Below are 23,718 nucleotides of genomic sequence, written 5' to 3' on the forward strand. Positions count from 1 at the left end.
CCTCTGTGGATGGAAATGGCTTTTGACCCAGCACATCCAAGGAAACCCAAGCAGCAGGGCTATGGGCAGCCCTTTGTCCTGTGGCATTTGTTTTGGTTTTACAATGAATCTGGATTTGCTTTGCTCTTCTGTGAAGCCCAGGCCATGAAGATGCACGAATAAGAACTTCCGGCCTGTGTATTTGCCATTTAATTACAGCCCTGGTTCCTAGTGCTTGGTACTAAATGGTTTTCATGGCCTCCATTCATGAGCCTCCTGCGTGTGGAGGCTCTGTGGGACAGAGGCACATTGAAGGGGCTTCTGAGGTATGCAGATTTCAGTACAGGAGGAGGGCAGGGCAAGGACATTGGCTGGCCTGGTGGCTTCCTCCTCTCTCCCCTTCTGCATTTGCATTTGGAAAATGGAAATAAAGAAATTTCTCCACCTCTCTGAAGACTGTGAAGTTTAATTACTGATTAACAAAGTGCTGGAAGTTGCTTGGGGGCAAAGATGAATGCGTTTGTCTAATCATTTTGAGACCCTGGTACCAGCACAGATAGGAGCCTGGGATGCTTAGGAGCCTGACACTTGGTGTAGGCAGAGCAGAGACCCTTAGGACAGGACAGAGGGGTATACCAGTGAGAGAGCAGTGAGGGAGCTAAGGTCTCAGGCAGATAACGAGGTGACAAGGTGGCCCTATGTGCCAGCAGGGTGAGGGAGGTTTCCTGCAGGAGGTGTGGTGTGGGAACCTAGCCCTGACCAGAAGTGGGAATTCTCCTTTCTCCTGGAAACAGCAGAACTGCTGTTGTCATTGGGACAGGAGGGAAAGAGTTGGTATCAGTAATGGCGGGGGCCAGGGAGATGGTGGGGAGGGATAGGGGACATTCCTGGCAAGTGAGCACAGAAAATTGGCCTTAGGAAAAAGAAAGACAGACACATGCACACACACACACACACACACACAATCAAACTCAGCTCAGCCACAGGCAAATTAGAAAAACTGGAATGAAGCTTTGCTTCTAAAGCTGGATGTGGCCTCAGGAGAGCAAGCAGAGAGCAGTGACACAGACAGCAGTGTCCAGGCCCCCTCCCTGCCTAGCCATAGTGCTGGTCACGTTGCCCGGGACCCCCATCCAAAGGAGGAAATGTCACAAGGCTCCCTGTCCTGCCCCCACCTGCTTCTGAGCCCCTTGCAAATGAAACCCTAGTGTAAATATCCAACTGCAAAGTTCAGATCAGTCAACATGTCCTTACTGAGCGCCTGTTGTGGACCAGAAATTGTGTCATTCATTCATCTATCTAGCAAATTCAAGTGCAGCGCACAGAGCATGCCCTCACAGTGCAGGCTGCACTGTGTACAACTGTGTAAGCCTGGGAGGGGGACCGTACACTCAACCTTTTTTCTCCTTTTTTTTTTTTACGGATGAGGACACTGATGCACAGAGAGGTCAAGTAACCTGCCCATGGCAACACAGTGGAACCATGGCTGGTGGCCAGGACTAGCTAGACTCTAATAAATACAGACGGAGAGTGGTGACCTCAAGGGAGGTGGTTTTGTGGGGGAGGAGGGCATGGTTCAGGAAGGGGCAGGCCTGCAGTTTTGGGGCCCTGCCACTGGGCTCAACCAGACAGAATTCTAGAACCAGAGTGACAAGGAGCTTTTGGGGAGGTTAAAGCTCAAAGGTTCCCCTTGAAATAGGAGCCATCTTTCCAGATACATTTGTCCTCTTACCTATCTGCGCCTCAGTTTCCTCATCTGCAAATAGGCCCAGCCACACCAGCCCAAGGGGAGCTCATTGTGTATCAGAAGGGCTTGATACACAGTGAAGCACAGTTGGTAGTGACCAGTAATAAGGCAGGTGGGGATGAGAGCCTGGGACAACTCGGGAGGAGAGAGGTATTCTAATGAGGGCCTGTGATCTCAGCAGGCAAGTGTGTGTGTGTGTGTGTGTGTGTGTGTGTGTGTGTGTGTGTGCGCACACACACGCGTGTGTGCAGGGGGCACACAAGGTTAGGCCATGCTTGGTATCCATGCAATGGAGATGGCTGCCTCTGGTAAAGCCTTGCTGGAGGTCTCAGCTGGCAGCAATAAATGTCCACTTTGTCCTACGGGCTCCAGCTGCTTCTCTTACCAGTCTCAGTTCTAGGCCCTCTGTGAGCAGGGCAGCTCCAGACCTTCCAGGATGAGAGGACAATACAGAGGGAGGGGAACCAAGAGACTGGGGGAGGTGGGAAAAGAAGGAGGGGAAGGGAACAGAGGCAGAAAACTGCAGGCCAGACTGCACTCACTCACCTGACCATGCCCCTCACCCTCCTGTGCCCACAGGCCCTTCTCCTCCTGGGGCTGAACCCCGTCTCCACCTCCCTCCAGGACCAGCACTGCGAGAACCTGTCCCTGGCCAGCAACATTTCTGGTGAGTCCCCTCTAGCTCCTTCTGCAAAATGCCAGGTCACCACAGTGTCCCCGCCTTAGGACTCCCAGAGCCTGCACACAAAACCATGTCCCAAGGCAGGGACAGCAGAGAGATCTCCAAGCAATCTGTCCTGTCTCCATGGATGATCCTGAAGTTGGTTGTAGGTTTGGTGGGAAAGAGAGCTAGGATTAGCCAGGAGCCTCTTCTATGGGCACAGAAGGCACACATGGCAAGTATGCCCCGTGGTCATCGTCCCTTTTTAAGGTGGGCCACAGTGTTACTGGGGTGAGTAGTCTAAGAAGACACTAATCTACAAGATTCCAAGTTCTTGTGTCACTTGAACAGAGAACTGACCAGAGACACAAATTGCAAAGCAGGAGTGAAACCTTATCGAAAGGAAAGGAAAGAAAGAGGAAGAGGAAGCTCCATAAGGGAAGCCCAGGTGGCATGGAAGCTTTGATTTCTTTGTTAGGCAGGTGCTCTAGCACTTGAACCACTCCACCAGCCCTTATTTTTTTTTTTTTCAAAGTCAGGATGGGTTTTATTTGGGAAAGAAAACCTGCTTGCGGGGTGGGGGTGGGGGTGGGGGGTGGGATGTGGGGGGAGGGGAGTGTCTCCAGCAGAAGCTGGAGATAATGGCTAAGGCAGATGTTTGTTATTCTTTGGGGCCAGGTGAGGTTTTTGCAGTAAGGCATCTGTAAGTGAAATGGCATTTGGTCCTAACAAGGCTGCCCGGATGTCCACCCTCACATTCCTTCCTGCCTTTTGAGATACATACATTGGAAAAGGAAAGAGGATAGTCTGTTAACTGCTTCTTGCTGGGTTGAGGCGCTGAAGTCTCTTAAAGGGAGAGGATATTGACCCGGTCTTCTTGTTTGACAGCTGTAGTAGGCCCAGTGAAGGAATAGGATTGAGTTGACCTGTTTGGGGTGGTATCCTAGACAAAAGCAGGGAGCCTCTGGGAAACAAAGTGAAAAGTGATTTAAAGATATAAGGTCCAGTGGTCAGCAAAGTGAGGAAAAAAATAAGGGTTCCCCATACAGGGACCATCAACCGCACCCACTTAACCCAGGTAGACCACTGTCCCCAGTTGTCAGTTGCTTGTTGCCGGAGTCCAATCTCCAACATTTCAAGGAGTCTTTTAACGCCATTGTGAATGGTCGGTAAAGAAATAGTATTCTTCCATTTCCTGGTTTCGGCGTGTCTATGTGGCCTCCTACAGTTCCCGTGCCTGCAGCTGCACCTGAACCTCCTGAGGTAGCCTCCCACTGGCCCTTGATTTCTTTTTTTAAGCCCAATTTCTAAATTGCAAGGTGGGGAAAATCTGGGCAGTCTTGAGGGAGGGCTAGGATGGCTGGCAGGTTTAGTTAACACAGCCTTATCAGTAACAAGAGGTATTCTGTGCATGCGTTTATGTTAATTTTTGACCTTTAATTGTATGCATGAGATGTGACCAATATTCATAAGGTCCTAAGTAAGAGGACTTGGCCTAGGAGGTTAAATTGGGTGCAGGCTGTTTTTTTTTTTTTTTTAACAAGCAAGACAGACCCAAAGACGCTTCCTTTGAATGCTGTCTTGTAATGACATACAGATGGACTGCAGAGTATTTATGTATTGCTCTAGAGATGGCTCAGGGTCTGTGCTGGGGAATGCCTGTTTGTTTAAGGAAAGCAGGGGGTGGGAGGAATCCCATGGTGAATTATCTCCTTTCACTCACCTGCCTCAACACAGCCATAGCCCTTCTGCTGGGCTGTGACTCGGGGACACCAGGTAAATGGGAAAGGCTGATGTTTGCTGCTGATGAAATGCCTGGGGTGTAACGCTGTATGGTGCTGTGTGCCAGACGCTGTAGAAGGAGTTCAAGATACAGAACCCAAATTGCATAGTAACCTTCAGCTGCTATCCTCATGTGACACATAAAGAAACTGAGGCACAGAGAAGCCCTAGTCAGTGCTGGAGCCTCAGTTGAGCAGAAATCCTGGCTTCTCACATGCTCTGAAACACCATGCTCCCTACCTTCACATAGAAAATGCTGTATGAGTCCAAATATCCCCACTATCTGTAACTTAGCCATTTGCAAAGCGTTTTTGTCTAGTTATCGTCATTCCTCTTCCTTCACAAGAGTTGAAAACCTGACTTTCATTCAGATGGGGAAACTGAGCCATGACAGAATGTCCTAACTCCCTCAGGACCACACCATCAGTATGTAAGAGTGGCTGGACCTCAAATCTAGATTTCCAGGCTCCTGAGGCCATGGCTGCTCTAGCTTTGGGTGTGGTTCTGGGGAATGCTGCTACAGGCAAAGTGCAGAAGGCCAGACACCCGAGGGCCTTTGGGAGGCTTGTGGTCCTGTGCTCATTTATTTTCTCTTCAAGTCTCTTCTTGACTCATTAATTGAGCACCTGCTATGCAGCCCATCCCATGTAAGGCACAGGAACAGCAGAGAGCCCAATCGAAGTCCACATACTATGAAGGAGAGTGCAGGACAGGGCTAGCAGAGAAAAGACTCAAGGGTGTTAGCAGGGAGGCCAGAGGCATTCGTTTCTGAACTGCACCTTTGGAGGAGGAAGTATCTGCAACTCAGAGTAGCTGCCACCTGGCCTGCTGTCCCTTCACCAGGAAGGGCCTGGGAGAGGAGAGGGAGCACTGGACCTGCAGAAGGCAGACAGGGTCCCGTGCTTGTTCTTAGCTGTGCTCACTCTTGTCCTGAATGGGGGCAGGGAACAATAAATGAGCATGCACTTGACTTTGAGCCTCACTTTGTCCCATTGTAAAGGGGTAGGGGATGGTTCTGTCTTGAGGCAGATACACTGATTTTTGTGGGTCTGTTTCACAAACTGCAATGCCAGGCCACTACATGTATGGTGGGGGCCTTGCATGTGAAAGGGCCTTCGCTATGTAGCCCAGGCTGGCCTCCAACTTTAGATCATCCTGCCTCAACCTCCTGAGTAGCTGAGAATACAAGCATGTACCACCACACCTGGCTCATCTGCAGCCTTTTAAAAGTGCTTACTGTAGGAGTAGGAATGTAGCTCAGTGGTAGAATACTTGTCTAGCATGCACCGCCCTGGTTTGATACCCAGCACTGCAAACAAACAAACAACAACAACAAAAATGTGCTTACTGGGTGGCTGAAAAGAAGGGAAGGTAGTTGCTATGAGTTGCTCACAACAATGCAGGTGGCAGAGAGGCTTAAATAGGTGGGGCAAATCCAAGAAGGCTTCCTGAAGGAAGAGGTTTCAAGGCAAGTCTGAAGAGAGACTCAGGGCTGGCAAAGAAGAACTGGTACTGTGAGCCAAAGCAAGGGTTGATGAAGACCAGTGGGTGGGCTTTGCTGGCAGCAGTCCTGGGGAAGGAGAAGCGGTAAGCCTGGGGAAGTACTGGAAGCTCTGGGCACAGGCTGCATAGCTGGCTAAGCTGGGTTGGGGAACCAGGAAAATTTCCTTGCCAGCTGGTCTGCAGTTCTAACAGAGATAGAGAGGGAAACCTAGGAAAGACCCCCACCCCAGACCTTGACCCTGGGGGCCAGGTCAGGCTCCATTAACTTGCTTGTTGTGTTCAAGAGTAGTGACATTCCGGAGCCCATGCAGTGTCACTTATCCTTGAAGGTAGCCGGCCATGATGAATGGCATTCATTCCCGGCTGATTTGTACTGGGTACCCCACCCCCAGCCCAGCCCGCCTGGTTTCAGGGCTGCAATCCATCACCCTCGAAATGGCCTCTGGTGACAGCCATTTGTCTTCTGATGCTGAGACCTATCCAGACCGATGGTCATTGGTAGAGACAGATGGTGAGGGCGGGGCGGAAGGGCTGGGACAGATGGATGGGCATCTGGCCAGGACCTCTGGGGGACTCTGCACATGCCTCATGCCAGGAGAGGCTGGGTCCCCAGAGCTGAGGGCCCATCATGTCGCAGATCACAGACTCGGCAACTCACAACATCATGACATGAGTATGACAATGCCAGAAAGTAATAGAATTGTTGAGAAATAACATCACAAGTGGGATCAGATGAGGACCCTGGCCACAGCTCCCATTCCTGGTCTTAAGGCAATGAACGATTATAACTGATAACAGATCATGTTTATTCACTGCTTCCTGTGTATATGACACCATTCAAAGTGCTTAATCTCATTTGGTCATTATGACAGGAAGTATTTTTAACCCCATTTTATGGAGGAGGAACCCCAAGGCTCAGAGATATTAACTAACTTCCCTGACCACACAGAGTGACTAAGCACTGGTCCCAAGATTTGAACCAAATGAGTCTGATTTCCGAGTTACCCAGAAATCCATGGTGTTCAGGGCCCTGTGTAGTCAGCCACCTGCACTACAGTGTCACTCCTACAGTGTCACCTACCTATTCTGGGTTTGTACATGGCTTCAATTTTCCCTCAGAACCCACCATGTGCCTGGAGCTATAGTAGGTGTTGGGAATGCAGCAATGAAGAATTCAAAAACCCACAGGACAGGAGGGACGTTGGTGGATGTCCATCCATGTGGACGTCCACCTGTGTGCCCTGGTGTATTGCACTCACTACCACGTCACCTCTCCTCTGCCTAGGAGGAGGCAGCTCAAGCCTGAGGTGGCCAAGCCAAGGCCAGGACACTGCCACCCCAGAAGCAAGTTCCTCTGAATTATACCTTCATACCTGCCCTTTATCTTCTGCCTAGAACCCTTCCACAGCTCTGTGTGCGGGTCCTGTCCTTCCAGTGGCTAATTAACTGTTAGTATTTTAGAGAAATACCAAATTAAAATAGGACATCAGTGTTTAATCCTTAGAATTTCTCACTGGTTAATATGTTTGTTTTCTTGCTTACAGTGTCAACCCCTAGAACACAAGCACCTTGAAGGCAAGAGTTTTATTTATTTCTGTATTTCCGGTTCTTAGAACATTTATTTATTTATTTATTTATTTTCTTCTTCTTCTTCTTCTTCTTCTTCTTCTTCTTCTTCTTCAGTACTGGGGCTTGAACTTAGGGCCTTCACCTTGAGCCACTCCGCCAGCCCTTTTTGTGATGGGTATTTTTGAGATAGGGTCTCTCGAACTACTTGCCCAGGTTGGCTTCAAACCACAATCTTCCTGATCTCTGCCTTCTGAGTAGCTAGGATTACAGGCGTGAGCCACTGGTGCCCGGCTGAACAGTTCTTTCTTTCTTTCTTTTTTCATTTATTCACAAGTGCATACATTGTTTGGGTCATTTCTCCACCCTGCTCCCCTTCCCCCCTTCCCCCCTCCCCCCCTCAGTTCCAGGCAGGTCCTATTCTGCCCTTATCACTAATTTTGTTGAAGAAATGACATAAGCATAATAAGGAAGACAAAAGCGTTTTTGCTAGTTGAGTTAAGGATAGCTATCAGAGACATTCCTACTATTGCTTTCATGTACCCATGTGTTACGACCCATGTTGATTCAACTCTGACTCATTGATCTTTACATGATCCCCTGCTCATGATAACCTCTGTCGTTTTAAGATTTCTGTATTAGTTCCTCTGGAGTGGGGACATCAAACACTATCATGTTTTGGGTTTTCTACCTAGTCCTATATTTCCCATGTGTGCTCTGCCCTTGTCATGTGATCCGAGTCCAACCACATTGCTGCATTTGCCCTAGATCTAAAGTCCGCATGTGAGGGAGAACATATGATTTTTGGTCTTCTGAGCCTGGCTGACCTCGCTCAGAATGATGTTCTCCAGTTCCATCATTTACCTGCAAATGATCCAGCAATCCCACTACTGGGGATATACCCAAAGGAATGCAACACAGTTTACTCCAGAGGCACCTGCACACCCATGTTTATTGCAGCGCTATTCACAATAGCCAAGTTATGGAAACAGCCAAGATGCTCTACTATTGATGAATGGATCAAGAAAATGTGGTACTTTATTTCTTAAGTACTAAGTATTCACTAAGTACTTGCTGAACAGAAAGTGGTCCTTAATTCCTTCCCATAGGTACCTGGACTGACCGGAAGAGGCGCTATGGCATCAGGGGCTACAGACCCTATAGGAGGCTTGGCTCCTAAATGTAAATTCACCTTTGTGCTGTGGGCTGCAAGGCTTCCTCACCCCAGAACTATGATATCCAGCTCGGGAAATGGATTGCAGGAGAGACTGGGTGTTTTGTGGTAATGGGACCTGGAGGGGATATTGGCTCAAGAATCTAAGCTTCAGCAGCTCTGACCTTGAGGTCTTTATGGCAACTAGGTTGGGACACGTCTCTATCGACCCCCCCTCCCTATCCTCTGAAATTGTCTTTCTCTGTACCTCCTCCTGGCTTTCCCTCTACCTCCTCGTTTTGCTTTAGTCTTTTTGCCTCTCTCTCCTTTCCCTCCTCCCTCTCTCCTTGTACACTTGATTTCCTGCCTCTCCATCCCTCTTTTTCTCCTCCTCAAAGAGTGGTGGTGGGTGGATGGCATGGAGTGCACAAATTTCTTAATGCAAATTTCTCAAAGCGCCCTTCACGGTGCCTGATATATAGCAGAGTTCAACAAACGTTGGTCCCCTCCGCCTCAATTCTATACCCCGGTCACCTTCGGAGCCCTGACTGCCTCATCCCCCGGGAACCTCAGCCCACTCCTTCCCCAGGGCAGTGTCCGCAGGGCGGTGAGCCAAGATTGTGCACGCAAATGCAAACACCGCCCAGACTGCTGTAGGGCGCGGAGCTCTTGGAGCAGTCCCGGGCCACAAGGAGGGCAATGGGCAGCGCCGACTAGCAGGGACGAAGCCTGAGGCCCTGTCCTGCTGCCTGCACTCTGCCCTGGACCTCTGGGTCCGCGCCCTCCTTTTCCCATCCTTTCCTATTCTCTTCTCTCCCTGCCTCTTCCTCCTCCGCGCACTCCCTAAAACCACACGGTGGACCCCCTAGTGCAAGGTCAGTGACGGAGCCAGTTCACCGCTCCTGATTGGTCCTCACAACTCTGGCCACGCCCCTCATGACCCCACCCCTTCTATTGACTCCGCCCACCCAGCCCCAGTCTGGGACCTGCACGCTGGTTGGTCTTCCACTCTCGAGGAAGGGGCGTCTTTGTCATCTGGTTCCTTTGATCTGGTCTCTCTTCTCGGTTCTTGCAAGCGCTTCACAGACTTCCATTCCCGCCAGGATTTTTCGGACTCTTAATGTAAAAGTTGCGTCCGCCACTGTGGTCCCTCGTACCACCTTCGCGCAGTTTTCTGTGGGCGGTGGGAACAGGCGGGAAGGCCGCAGAGGGGCTCGGCCATGCGGACGCGGAGGAACCGGGACCCTGGCGCTGAGGTAACAGCAGCCAGATCCTGGAGGGGCAGCTGCCAGGTTTGAGTAGGACCGCCTGTGTGGCGGTGGGTAGATCGTGGTCTGCCATCGAAGCCCAGAATTCAAAATCTACCTCTGCCTCTTGGTAATTTTGGATACTAAGTATCTAAGGTCAAACAGCCACGTGACTGCGCGGGCTTCAGTTTCCTTACCTGCAAAACAGACAGTTGCACCCACGTTGGCAGGTGGTCCGGGACTCATAGGAGGTGCTAGGGAGTCCTTAACCCAGACTAGGAGCACAGAATGTTCTGACCCGCCCATCGACATGAGGGTCCCCTTGTCCCAGAACCAGCTATGGGGGGGTGGGTTCAGAACTCTGGTCGAAGGCCGGTCCTCCAGGCAGGAGACCCAGCCTTCCTTGGTTGGCTTTGCCTTGGCTCTGGGCTGTTGCTAGGGCCTGTTTTCCGTGCCCCTCTTCTTTGCAGAAGGGGATCAGGCAACTGCCCGGGGAAGAAAGGCGGGCAGATGCCCATCTAACTGAGAGGGAGTGTCAGGCACTTCCAGACCTTCCAGTCACATTAGTTTAATCGCCCCAGTGCCTCTATGGGTACACGGTCAGAATGAACCAGTGAGTGAAATAGCAACCTATGAGAAAGATGTCATTAAATGAGTCGGACTATGCAGAACACCTAGGACATGCTTTATAAATGCCCCCCTCCCGCTACTTTCTTGTCTGTCCCCACCCCACCCTTTATTGCCACACAAAATGTTGTGATAGAAGGAACCCTCGATTTAGAGTCACAAACATCCAGCTGTGAGTCTTGATTCTTTTACACTTTAATTTGCGACCTTGGGCAAGTGACTTCACCTCTCCGGGCCCCAATTTCCTCATCTATAAAGGGAACAATGACATTGCAGGGTAGACGGTGATCCAACCCAACAGGTGGAGAAGAGCTTTGAAACAGCAGAGCAGGGTTCACACTATTATCCCCCCTCCCCCACAGCCACCTGCCTCAGGCTCCCCCTTCCCTCAGCAGTGTCAGCATTCTCCATGGCCATGCCTGGTCCTGCTTGCTCTCCCTGACTTCCCCCACTGCTCCGAGGTGCCCGTCACAGAGGCTCAGGTGGCATAGCACCAGGCCCAACACAGCACCTAACCTCCCCCATCCAGATTTCTTTCTTTTAGTTCACTATGTGGCTTTAAGGCCTCTGTCCCCTGAGCCCTGCTTTGCCTGAAAGCCCCGTGAGAGTAGCTTTGATCAGACGAAGAACCATTATTTGGGACCAGCGCAGGTCAGCACTACCCGGAGACCAGCAGGGAGAGGAAGCCAATTTAGCCCCTGTTATTTCCTGAGAGACTGGGGACAGGCTGCTTTGGAGAGAAGATGGCAGGCAGACCCCAGCCAGGATTTGGCTGCTGCTGAAGAGTCTGTCCCCCAAGTCCCTGGCCATGGCTCTCTTTTTTTTTTTTTATTCATATGTGCATACAATGTTTGGGTCATTTCTCCCCCCGCCCCCACCCCCTCCCTTACCACCCACTCCATCCCCTCCCTCTGCCCCCACCCCCTCGCTATTGGGCAGAAACTATTTTGCCCTTATCTCTAATTTTGTTCAAGAGAGAGTATAAGCAATAATAGGAAGGAACAAGGGTTTTTGCTGGTTGAGATAAGGATAGCTATACAGGGCATTGACTCACATTGATTTCCTGTGCGTGTGTGTTGCCTTCTAGGTTAATTCTTCTTGATCTCACCTTTTCTCTAGTTCCTGGTCCCCCTCTCCTATTGGCCATGGCTCTTCCTGGCTTATCTGTACATTCTCATGACAATTCCAAGTTAGTAGCTCATTCTGCCATGAGAGGCACTGGGTCTCCACCAGACTGCTGCGTCAGCCTCATCCAAAGGCAGAGAAGGAAGGGAGGGGGTGCCAGGACCCTTCAAAGCCATATCCCCCCTCCCCTTCTGAAGTATCACTGGGGCCTCAGCTCTGCCCCCGCCCATACCCCACTCCAAAGAACTCTTTAATGGAGAGTTATTACTTGAAAGGGCCTCTGACCTCCCCTTACTAAATATTCTGCTGTTTATATTTGTAGAACCACAGACCCCTGAGAGCCAGGGGTTTTACTATTAAACTATGTATCCACCAAAGGTTTCATCGTATTCCAGGCCTCTACAAATGCTTGAAGCTTCCAGTGGACTGAGATTAAGAATTTCTGTTGGGCCTGGTGGGGCATGCCTATAATCTCAGCACTTGGGAGGCAGGAGGAGGAGAACCCCAAGTTCAAAGCCAACCTGGGCTACATAGTCTATTCTATCTCAAAAAAGAACAAAAAAATCTGATTTTGGGCTGGTGATGTAATTCAGTGGTAGAACATGTACCTAGCATGCATGAGTCCCCATGTTCCATCCCTAGTAACACACATGCACACAAATCTGATTTAGTCCAACCACTTCATTATAGATGAAGACACATAAGTCCAGAGAGGGTAAGTGACTTGCCTATGGTCACACAGCATATTAGTAGCAGAGTACATTCTGAAGCCATGGGCCCAGAGACTCAGTTCGGTGCCCTTTCTGCTCCCCCAGAAAGCATCCCTCTCCCTTTTCTCCCCTTTGTCCCTTGCTTATCCAATCCTCTCCCAGGTCCCAGCAGATACCAGAGTGCAAACAGCGCATGTTCAGTGAGTACAGTCATTAGGTCAGCTGGAAGCTGGGCCAAGCTCATTTGGCTGGTTTTCCCCTGCAGGGCCAGGGCAGATGTTTAGTTCCAGAGACTTGTGAGGGGGCTAAGCTCAGGAGTTGGCTGGGCCTCTCCCTGGATGTTGCTGTGAAGTTTTAGAGCTCCAGTCTGTCACCCAGGAGGACCAAGAGAAGTGTTCTCAGGCTACAGAGAGGAGACCTGGGCATGCAGCCAGGATCTTAGCTTTTCACGGCACCTCCAGCCATCTCTGTTCCTCCTCTCCTCTGGAACCCACAATGGCTTCCTAGTGTCCTAGCATCAAAGGCAAATTCTTTCCTCTGAAGTCTCTGCTGCATCGGATGAGCTCATGTCTGTGCTGGGACCATTGTGTCTCTCCTGTCCCTAGCTGAGTGTGTGTGTAGGTGGACAGGACTCTAAGAGATCCTTTGCCTGCCTGGGGCCTGGAGCGGGATCTCACTCTGCCTCACCAGCTATCTCTGCCCCCAGGGCTGCAGTGCAATGCCTCTGTGGACCTTATCGGCACCTGCTGGCCCCGGAGCCCTGCAGGACAGTTGGTGGTTCGTCCCTGTCCTGCCTTTTTCTATGGCGTCCGCTACAACACAACAAGTAAGAAAGAAGGTAGAGGGTGGACTGTCCGTGGGGAGTTGGGAGGGGGAGGGGAAATAATATGATAACAATAAAAATAATGCCCCAGGCTACCTCTGTGCTCACTCCCGCTGATTCTCACAATAGGAAGACAATTGCCTGATGTTGAACTAAGGCCTCTGAGGCTCAGAAAGGATGGGGAACTTGCCCAAGGTTATGAACTGATAAGGGGGAAGCTGGAATGTGCTGGTCTGTCTGGCAGTTTCTCCTATGATTGACAACCTTCATGAGCCTGTGACCATCCCCTGAGGCAGGGCAGAAGTCATCAAGATAGCCATAACTTTGCAGATGACATCCCTGGGCTCACAGCTTCCAAGGCCTGCCCAAGGCCTTCCAGTATCCAGCATGTCAGATCCTCAGCAGGGGGCTGACTGGCATCCCAGGCCCACAGGTGGGGTGGGGGTGGGGCAGGAGTGACCCAGGAGCTGAGCAGATACTTGATCCCCAGGTAAACATTCACTCCCCAAGGCCCCAGCTTTTGTGCCAGGCTTTGCAGCTCCTTGCGATGATAGCACTTGCCCCCCTTAGAACTAATTTGCTCCCTCCTGTCAATGACTCAGGTTCCTGCTGTTCAAGAGAGGAACAGCTGCAAGCCAGGGGCCCAGATCGTTGTTGCTGAGGTTCCTAGTATGGGACCTTGGAGCTTAGTGAGTATGAGCCCAGAGCCCCAAGAGGGTGCAAAAGGTGACCATGGACACCAGGTGATCACTGGATCATGATGTGACCTTCAGCACATTTTCCTCTCTTATGGCCCTCTGACCTCTCATCTGAAGATCAGAGGGCTGGGTGACTAGTTATTAAGGCTTCTTCCAATTCCCACCTCCTGAATTCCTCCTCCCACCTCTACCTCCCTTCCTTTACCAGATAGATTGAGTCAACTGAGGTTGGGGATTACAACCAGAGGAGTGAAAGGGCCTAGAATGGTGACCCTGGCTCTCCCCAAGAAGCATTTGGACAGAGCAGAAGGCTAGCACAGCCAAATCAAGTAAATTCGAGCGTCTGTAACCACATCTGGCCATGGGAGGGGGCCTGGGAGAAGGAAAAGAAAGATTGGGAGAAGGGTGGCAAGTGAATGGGGTCTAAGGAGAGGAGACTTAGGTAGAAGGACCTAAAAGGCCAAGTAAAGCAAAGAGGAGAGTTTGGGGTACACAGTCTACCAGCCTACAATTTACCCACTTGGCCACGACTACAACCCTAAACCTCCAATTTAGTAGGGCTTATTTTACATAAGGAAATTGAGGCCCAGAGAGGTTAATATCCTGCTTAAGATTACAGAGCTTGGAGACAATCAGAATCTGGGAGTCAGAGCCTGTCCAGTGCTCCACACTTCATGCTGAGTCTTTCTGGTGCCCCCAGGACAGCAGCGTTGGGACTACCCATCAGAGATTCTGGCAGCACCAGGGCCTGTCCATTCCACCTCTAAGGTGATCCTCATGTTCAACCCTACCTACCCTCCTTCCCCTGTGCCACGGCCCAGTCTCAGGCACCCTGTTCTCTAACCCTAGTTTGGACTCTAACCCTGTCACACCCTCATTGTTCACCTGCCGTGAAGCTTCTCATTGCTGCTACAGTTGAGTCTGCACTCCTGAGTGGGACCTGCTGGGCCTCTGTGGTCACGGCCCTGCCTACCTTTGTTGCCAACCCTGACTGCTCCCCATGAGCACCCTCCACTCTTATTCCCAAGGGTGACTTGCCATGACCCCATACTGTAAGCATAGCATACCTTGGCCTGGACGTCAGTGAAAGCCAGCAGTCTTGGCCCTCTGAACCTTAGTTTCTCCATCTGCAGGATGGATGGGGGTGGGGTGGGGCACCCTCTGGACTCCCTCACTCTTCCTTCTGTGATCTCAGGAGAGAAGATGGGGTGCTGGTCCCTCCATGTGGGGCCGACATTTCAAGACTAGAAGACCCCTCCTTTATGCAGGTGCCCCTGCGGGTGGGGGAGGCAGAGCTGCACCTTATCATCAGACACTAATTAATTCGTTTACTGATGAGGCGTTGCCAGGACTTCTAGGCTTCTCCTAGTGCGCTCCCTCCCGCTGCATCGGCTCTTCAAAGGGATGGGAAACATTTCCAAAAATATCTACTTTCCCGTGATTCTTCAGGAGGACTGCTCAGCTCAGCAATTAAAGACAAGGTCACATCCTCCCTGGCAATGAGTCCCCCTGTGGGGACTGATTTCCTTCAGGATCAATTTGTCTCTCCCAGCCAAAGCCTGAAGCTTGGGATGGCCCAGCCTGGGGACCGGTATCAGACACTCCATCTCAAATGTGGGGTACATGTGTCAGGGGGACTCTTAAGCTGAGGGGACTCCTCCATAACCTCTACTAGTACCCCCTTTGACAAGGGCAAGTGATATGTTCCCAGTATTATGTAAGATTGTATAAATACAGCTCAGAGACAATTAATAATAAACATAACAGCTTACACCATATGCCAGGTAAGCTTCCAAGCACAGTGCACATGTTCGTGAAAAATGCTCAGTTAGCCAGGTGGGAATCACCCCCAAGATCTTTCTGTCTAGTCAGGCACCAGTGGCTCACATCTATAATCCTAGCTAAGTGGGAGGCTGAGATCAGGAGGCTCACAGTTCAAGGTCAGCCTAGGCAAATAGTTTGGTAGACCCCATCTCCAAAAAATAGCCATACCAAAAATTAGACTGGAGGCATGCCTCAAGCAGTAGAATGCCTGCTTTGCAAGCATAAAGTCTTGAGTTCAAACCCCAGTCCCACCAAAACTTAGATAAATAAACAGATCTTTCTGCCTTATAAGGAAGCTGAGAGGCCAAGTGATTCACTCCTGGTGGTACCAGGATCTGAGCCCAGGCAGAGTAGTTTGAGGGACTCTGTTCTGAACACTGCTTTGTGCTGCTTCTCTCAAGGCAGGACCAAGTACAAATCCCACTGCCTCATGCCTCTGCCCGCCAGGTGTCTGCCCAAAGCTCCTTTCTTAGCAGACATTACAAGCAGCCTCTCGTTCCAGGCACTTCTCATCCACAGCAATTCCCCTGGTTCTTGGCCTCATGTCCTAGCTGCACACCCCAGAGAATACCTTGTAATACTCAGCACTGGGGGTTGGTGTGGGGTGGGCTTAGCCCTTGTTTAGCAATGAGAAGAGTATCTGCAGCCTCATTGCCAACCCTGCCCAGGGTGCAGCTCTGCCTGGGACTTTGGTCCATTCACAGTGAGACTGAGCAGAGCTATGAAAATCCTTGGAGTTCACTGCAGCCTGAGCAGCTCTTCAGGTTAGAGAGGCCACCGCTATGCAGCCCCCTATCCTGGGGAGTGATATCAAGTCCCTCAGGACACCACCCACATCTCCCTCTGGTCCTGATGCTGCCAGCAGAGAAAGAAGTCCCAGGCTAATGGTCCTTAGGAATTCACTGGAGCAGCCTCACCTCTATAAATGAGGGGACCCCAGAGGTCACTCCAACTGCACAGCCTTAGCTGAGCCTGGCCTCTGGTTCCCCTGGGTTGCTGCAGGGCTCCAAGCCCAAGGACTGGGACCCGGCTGCTGCCTCAGCTCCATTCCAGCCCTGCAGGTCAGAAGGAACCCTAGAAACCATGGAGAGGCTGAAGTAAGGGAGGCTCCAGCAGATAACTTTGTGCTCAATTTCTCTTGCAGCCAGTCAGAGCCAGTTAGAGCCAGAATTAACTCAAGGTAACTTAGCACCACCGATGTGAGGAGGGCCCTGGGTAAGGCAGGCAACCTCGCAGTGGAGGAGATGAGACAGAATTTAGAACCTCTCCAACTCTTTCTTCCTTCAGGACCTGGTGACTTATGGGGTTAGGCAGAAGGATGGGTAAGACAGACCATTTGGGCAGCTCTGCCTCTCTCAGAGCCCTAAAGCCAGACAGTGTGCCTCACCTCCCACCCCCATCTCCTTAGAAGGTGACAGGTTCTGGCCACAGTCCAGGCTGATGGCCGCACATCCTCCCTGGGCTGCTCTCCTGCCTTCTTTCCCAATGCCATGGGGCAGTCCAGGAGCAGTGGCAGCAGGTCTTATAGTAAGCCACCATCCAAATGAGACCCACCCATGGGACATCACTGGCACACCCCTGTAACCTGTCATTTTCTGCCCGAGAGAGCTGTGCCATGGATTCCCACCAAAAGAACTCTGCCATTAGATAGGAAAATGCCACCATGGGGACCTTCCCCCCAAGACCTGCCTTGTGAGCCCCCACGCCTCATGAAACTCTGCCACGTGAAGACCGCCCATATAAACCTCCACCACGGGTAGTCCTGCCATGAGAAACCATTGTTGAAATTGGCCACATGAGCTGTCACCATACATCCTTCCCCCAGATCCTGCCCAGCCATGTGACTGTTGACTCACAGGGTCTCATCATTCTTTTTTGCTGTCATGCAGGACCCAAAATGGGGGCATCTCAGGAGAGCACCCACCACAAAATCTGCCACCAAGTAGGGCTTGCAGGAGGCTGCCCAGGCAGCTGGCCAGGCCTGTCCACAGGCCAGTCCTGCTTCATGATCATGCCAGCTCGGATAGGGATCACTGTGGCTGCATGGCGGGTGTTAGGGAACCACTGTTTCCTTGTGAGGACCAATGGGCAGAAAGAGGCAGAATTGGGGCTGGTCAGGAAATCCAACTCCAAGCTTCACTCAATAGCCCCAGCCAGCAGGTCCTGTGGATGAGTATATGGACAGAGGAATGAGCAGACAGATGCCAGGCCACTCTTCTCTCACAGGTTCTCTTCTTTTTCTAGACAATGGCTACCGGGAGTGTCTGACCAATGGCAGCTGGGCTGCACGGGTGAATTACTCTGAGTGCCAAGAGATCCTCAATGAGGAGGTGAGCCAGCCAACCGGCCACGGAAGGGCAGGGGTGGGCTGCAGTCAGGCCAGACAGACACAGGATCCTCACCTGTTTCCATCCACCACACCTGAGAGACACATCAAGGTCCAGCCCTGGAGGCTGTGACAGAATCAGGGATGGAAGATCCTTTGAAAATTTTTAATGTTTTTGAGTAGCTATTACTTCTACATAATACAAAGTCCAAACACTCCAAATGGGAATTGAGTGAAGTCTCCCTCCCACCACCGTCCCCAGTCACTGGATTCACCCCTCTCCCAGGCAGCTGTCTGCTCAGCGTCTTAAGTATTCTGCATGGATGAAAAATTAAGTCTATGTATACTTTTTGGTTTTACCCAAACGTTACAAACACATACTTGACACCTTGCTTTTTTTCTTGTAGCCATCTATCTTGGAGATTGTTCCTTGCCAGCACATAAAGAACATCTTAATTTTTTTTACATTTGCATAATATGCATTGTCCACATGTAGCATAACTTATCTAAGCAATCTTTATATTTGGCCTTCAGTTTTTACAAAGAGTACCATCACAAATAATCTTTCGAGGGTGACAATTGACAGATGCATTAATATATCTATTCCCTTGGTGTTGCTGCTACCCTTCGTGCCCCTTAACCTGCCTCTACACCCTCTGGAGTGGGTACTGAGCAAGGGAGGCAGAGGCCTGAAATGAGTGAGCAGAGCGAAGGGCAGATGTGAAGTCACCCCAGGCTGCCACTCCAGGCTTCTGGAGCAAGGAAGGTGGTCCTGAGAATTCCTTCATCTAAAAGATCTGGGTTGGGAAGGACCTTGGAGACCCTCCATCCCATCCTGAGGGTCCCAGACCTGCCTTGTAGTAAGCATTGCCCAGAACACTTGTTTACATACCAGAGCTACATCCAATGTCCGGTGGATTGAACTGTCCAAGGAGGACAAGAGTTCCCAGGGGAACCTACTGATGGGGCAAGAGAGAGGTACAAGTCATTTACCTTATAGATGGGGAGACCTGAGGCCTGGAAAGGGGGAGTGACTCATGCAAGGTTATATGGTCAGAGTGTCAGAGCCTGGAGTCTCTGGTTTTGGAGTTATGTTACTTTTGAATAGCTAATACCAAAATATGAGAGAACATCTTAAAGGAGGAAAGATTTATTTGCGCTCACGGTTTAAGAGGTTTTGTTTATTATGGCAGGGCAGGCAGAGCAGAGCATCCAGGAAGTAGAGTAGAGCAGCACCTGGAAGGGGTCAGAGCAAGAAAGAGTCCCCAAGGATGCACCCACAGTGACCTGTTCCTCTAGCCACCCCCACCTCCGGTAGTTCCACCCCCTCCCAAGTCTACTCAAATTTTGAAACCATCAATGGATTAAACCATTGATTAAGTCAGAGCCCTCATGATCTCTGGAAACACCCACCCTTACAGACATACCCAGAGGAGTGCTTTACTAATCTCCTAGGCGTCTCTAGTTCACAGTCAAAATTAACCACCTCAAGAGTCCAGGGTCTCCTCTGCCCACAGTCAGGTACCCAAGTGAATCAAAGTTGATGAGGGGAGAGCAGCTTCTCCAAGTACTTTAGTGAGTTCCTCCCCAGGCTATTGGGATTGAGTAGCCATCTCTTTCTAGAAACCAGGAAGATGAGTTAATTCTTAGTCAGAAAAGATGAACTCTTTCACCTTGCTGCCCTGCTGGCCAGAAGAGATCCTGGGGATGTAGGGTGGGGGGCATCGAGGTATCTCAAGTCCATCCAAGACTGGACTAGGTTGGCCCAGCACCCTGACTGTCAGACTTGAGCGCAGAACATTCACTGAGAGCCAATCTGAGCAGGCTTGGGGCAGGGGAGGGGGACTCTCCTGGACTACGGGACAGAAGGGGGCTCCAGGTTAGGAAATAGGTTAGAGTTGATGAGCTTGGGTAGGGTTAGGCTGGGCTGGGACGTATTCCCTGACACATGGTAGAGGAAACAGAGAGAAGAAATGGGGCTTGTACTCAGAAAGGCAGCTGAGTGCTGTGGCAACTCTTAGAACCATGGCTCCTGCCCAGAGTGGGGTATAGTGGGGGAGGCACAGGTGGGCAGGAAGTCTTCAGGCACCTCATTGCACTCACCTGATGCTCTTCTAGCCCTTCTGGGTCTGCAGATCTTGAGGCAGATGGTGCCTCACCAGCTGCAACGCCATTGGACAGACAAACCCTCCCCCCCATCATACACACACTCAAGGGCATATGTCTGTGCCCTTAGACATAGGTATAAGCTGGTCCACAGCCTCTCCCACCCCACCCATGTCCAATTGCCAGAACCAAGTCCTCATGGGTCCCCAGATCATCTACTCTAATTTATACCCCTTCCTTCTATTTGGCTGCTGGCAGTACTCAGTAGCCCCCCCTTTCCCAGCAGCACCCTTCAAAGACTCAAGGGTAGCTCATTGGCTCTCCTTAGCACCCCCCCCGCCCTGTTGCTGCCACCCCTGTCCAGGATGGGGGGGTCTCTCCCTCTCTCCACCAGCAGGGTTAGGCAAGGATGGATGGGGACATTGCTTCTTATGACTCCCCCTTTGGTAGTATAATGGGAACACTGTGAACTTGGGGGGCAGACAGTTTTGGACTTGAGGCTGCTGCCAATGCTTCCCCACTGTGTGACCTGGAACACATAGCTATTCTCCCCCAAGGGCTGAGAATAGCTCAGCTTCGACCTGCTGGTAGTAGGAGGGTACAGGTGGCCCTTGCCTTTGGGGAGGAAGCTCTATCTCACCTAGGAGGTCAGATGTGGTGGTCATGCACACCAGGGGCAGAGGAACCTGTAGTTCCTCTGTGTGAAGCTGCCCTTCACACACATCCCCTTCATAACGCACTGACCCTTCCCTACCTGGCTCACCTCTGCCTGGCTTTGCCGCCCCTTCCCTGGCAGCCATTGCTAGCCTGGTTGCCTCTCCACTCTGAGATCAACTCATTTAATGACTGAAAATCCCATCTCTTCTGCCAACCCCCAGCCTTGGACCCCTCCCCACTCCAAGACCCGCCCCTCAGCTGCTACCAGGCAAGTTTCCAATTAAATGAGTGGCAAGTGTCTCAATCCCACCTGGGCTGAGCCTTAATTAAGCATCTGTGCCCTGGGGTACTGCAAAGTGATAGGTTTACCAATGTCTACCTGTGAATGGGACTGTTGAGGGTACCCGGAAGCCAGGTGACTGAGGAAACCCACCTCCACGTGCACACACATCACCAGGGAATATGTCCTACACCCTGCTCCAGCCTCCAGTGGCCTACCCACAATACCTCCCTCCACTGCAGTAGCCTTACCCACTGTTCCCTGCTCCCCTACATTTGCACACACTCTGTCCGCTCCCCCTCCCCGCACTCTGTGGAGCACAAGGAGTTGTGAGCCTTGAGCACATCCTGAGGGGACACGCCACCAGGACACAAAGAGACTCTGCATCCTGCGTGGGGCTTAAGACCCTGTCTTTCAAGATGCCTGCATGCCTCTGGATGCTGCTGTTGCTATTCGTGCTTTGAGGAACAAAGGGCTGAGGACCCACTGTGGAGTAAGGGGAGCAACTCAAGAAGCCCAGGTGGACAGGAAGAGCCACAAGTGGCGTGAGCAGGGATGGGGAGTGATCTGAGGTGGGGACACTTGGAAGGAGTGGTGGAGATCTCATTGCTGCCGTCTTGGCAGGACATCAGGACAGCTCCAACAGCACCAATACTTGGGACAAAGTGGTGACTTGCTGAGTCTGTTAAAATCAGCCAGGCAGGAACTGCTTGTTAGAGTCTCACTGAGGGCACAGCACAGTGGTCTCTTCCAAGCACCCCACTTAATCCACTTTCCTCAGTGAACCTGCTGGTCAGGAACAGAGCCTCTGTTGGTCAGGCCCCCTTGTCTACCTGTCCTAGTCTGGTTGCTTCTGTAGTTCTTGATGGCTGCCTCCTAGCAGTCACTGTCTCTGGATATCTCTTGGAGGGTCACTGGCTGTCCCTTGGCTGTTTTTTCCAGGTGTCATTGACTACTCTTTATAGAGTGCTGCTGGGCTTTCTCTTGGGGTGTCATTTGTCACCTCTCAGGGTATTGCTAGGGGTCTCTTAAGGTACTGCTGTCTTTCTAGACCTCTGGTTGTTTCTGGAAGTTTCTCAGAAACTGGTCTGTTTCTTTTATGTCAGAAACAGAAATTGTCCTGACTTGGGTGTTTCTGGATGCATTCATCTCTCGGGGTATTGGTGACTGTCTCAGTTTGTTTTGTGCTGCTGTAACAGAATACTGGAGACTGGGTAATTTACAATGAACAGAAATTGATTAGTTTATGGTTCTGGAAGCTGGGATGTCCAAGGTCAAGGAGCTGGAATTTTCCAAGAGCCTTCTTGCTTCATCATCCTTTCAAGGAAGAGCAAAGAAAGGGCAAGAGAAAGCAAGTGGGGGCCAAACTCATCCTTTTATAGGAAAGCCACTCCTGAAATGAGCACACTCCCACGAGAACAGCACTAACCCGTTCATGAGGGCAGAACCCTCATCATCTGAAAGTATCTCTCTTTTTTTTAAATTTGGTGGTACTGGGGTTTGAACTCGGGGCCTTGTGCTTACTAAGCAAGCACTCTCTACCATGTGAGTATACCCCTAGTCCCTCTGAATGCCTCTTAAAGGTCCCACTTCATACCACCTCTGCTGCATTGGGGATCAAGTCCCCCATGCGAACTGTGAGGGACACATTCATATCATAGCAGTTGTCAACTCAGTCTGTCTGTGCTCTCGGGGGACACTGTCATTTCTCTAGCTGTCTTTTCAGGCTCTCAGATTTCATCAGGCCTGTGCAGCAAGTGAGAGACGGAGCTTAAACCCACGGCTCGGGAAGTCACAAAGAGCCCCTGCCTCCTGGAACGTTTGTCCCCATTCTTCCCTTTCAGCCTCTGTGGAGAAAAGCTCTCATGAGTCCCCGAGGATCCTGAGCCCAGAACAGAGGAGGCAAGCACCAGAAAGTGACTCTGTTTCTAGTCCCTGCTTTGTAACCCCAAGAAAAGCACCATGGGTGCAGGGAAGCGAGGGATTTTAAAACTAGCAAGACCAAGGTACCAATTGTTGGCTGCGTAGCTTAACTGATACTACAGACTCTTTAACTGGAAAAGCAGGGCTGCAAGTACCCACCTCAGAGCCCAACTGTGAGAATGAAAAGCTATAACATTGGTGAGGGGCCAGTGCAGTGCCCAGAATACAGCAGGTGCCTAATAAATGACTCCTCCCTACCCCAAACCCAACAACCCAGGTACTTGCCAACTGGGGTCCAGAGTCCCTGACAGAAGGTGTTTTCTGCCACCCGGCTCACTGGGCTGGCCTGGACCTGGGAATGAATGCCTCAGCTCTGCAGATGTTATTACCCAGGGGCTTCTCAGCATCGATTTGTGGAAAATTTAATAAAAGGAAACCAAGTGCCCACTCCAGATAGGCTCTGATGTGTGCGGATCTTTGGGAGTCTCTGGATAGGCTCCTTGCATCTGCCACAGGCACTGCATGGCAGGCTGGGCCCCCTGCTCTGTTCCCCTCTCTGTCTCCCCCTCCTTGCCTTCATTCACACTTCCTGGGTCCCAGCCTGGCTGAAGCCTGAGCCGTTCATGTGATTTCCTGCCATGTTTCTGGATGCCTATGCCCCAAGCCAGTTCTTAAAACAACTTGGGCTTCCTGGACCACGTGGGGGCTGGTGTGGCCAGAGCGCTCTGGAGGGCCCCTCTGGGATGCCAGCTAGGTGTCCTGCTACCGAGGCATGTCCCTTGTTCTTGGGTGAGTCTGGGCCTCAGTTTTTCATCCAGAAGATGGGCAGGACAGAAAGGCCTATGGAAGGCCAGGAGTTCATCAGGGGCTCTGAAAGGATGAACAGGCCTCTGGGAACCCAGCTTTCTGGCACTTCGGTATTGCCAACTTCTGTGGACAGTTACCCCTCAGCCCAGCTCAGAACCTGTGAATGGTGGTAAG

General features: G+C 51.2%; 1 protein-coding gene across 2 annotated transcripts in view; it reads left to right on the forward strand.

The window, feature by feature from the left end:
• Positions 1-23,718, forward strand: part of Crhr1 (corticotropin releasing hormone receptor 1) — a 52,349-nt gene that overhangs the window by 17,243 nt on the left and 11,388 nt on the right. Inside the window, exons 2-4 of one of the 2 annotated variants that reach the window (XM_020161361.2) lie at positions 2,306-2,393; positions 12,807-12,926; positions 17,690-17,775. In XM_020161361.2, coding sequence (XP_020016950.1) covers positions 2,306-2,393; positions 12,807-12,926; positions 17,690-17,775 — 294 coding nt within the window. Of the gene's footprint in view, positions 1-2,305; positions 2,394-12,806; positions 12,927-14,239; positions 14,390-17,689; positions 17,776-23,718 lie in introns of those variants that run through there. The other variant, XM_074045816.1, reaches the window with a different exon arrangement.

Source organism: Castor canadensis, chromosome 11 (genome assembly GCF_047511655.1).
Source record: "Castor canadensis chromosome 11, mCasCan1.hap1v2, whole genome shotgun sequence".
In the NCBI taxonomy this organism is placed as follows: Eukaryota; Metazoa; Chordata; class Mammalia; order Rodentia; family Castoridae; genus Castor; species Castor canadensis.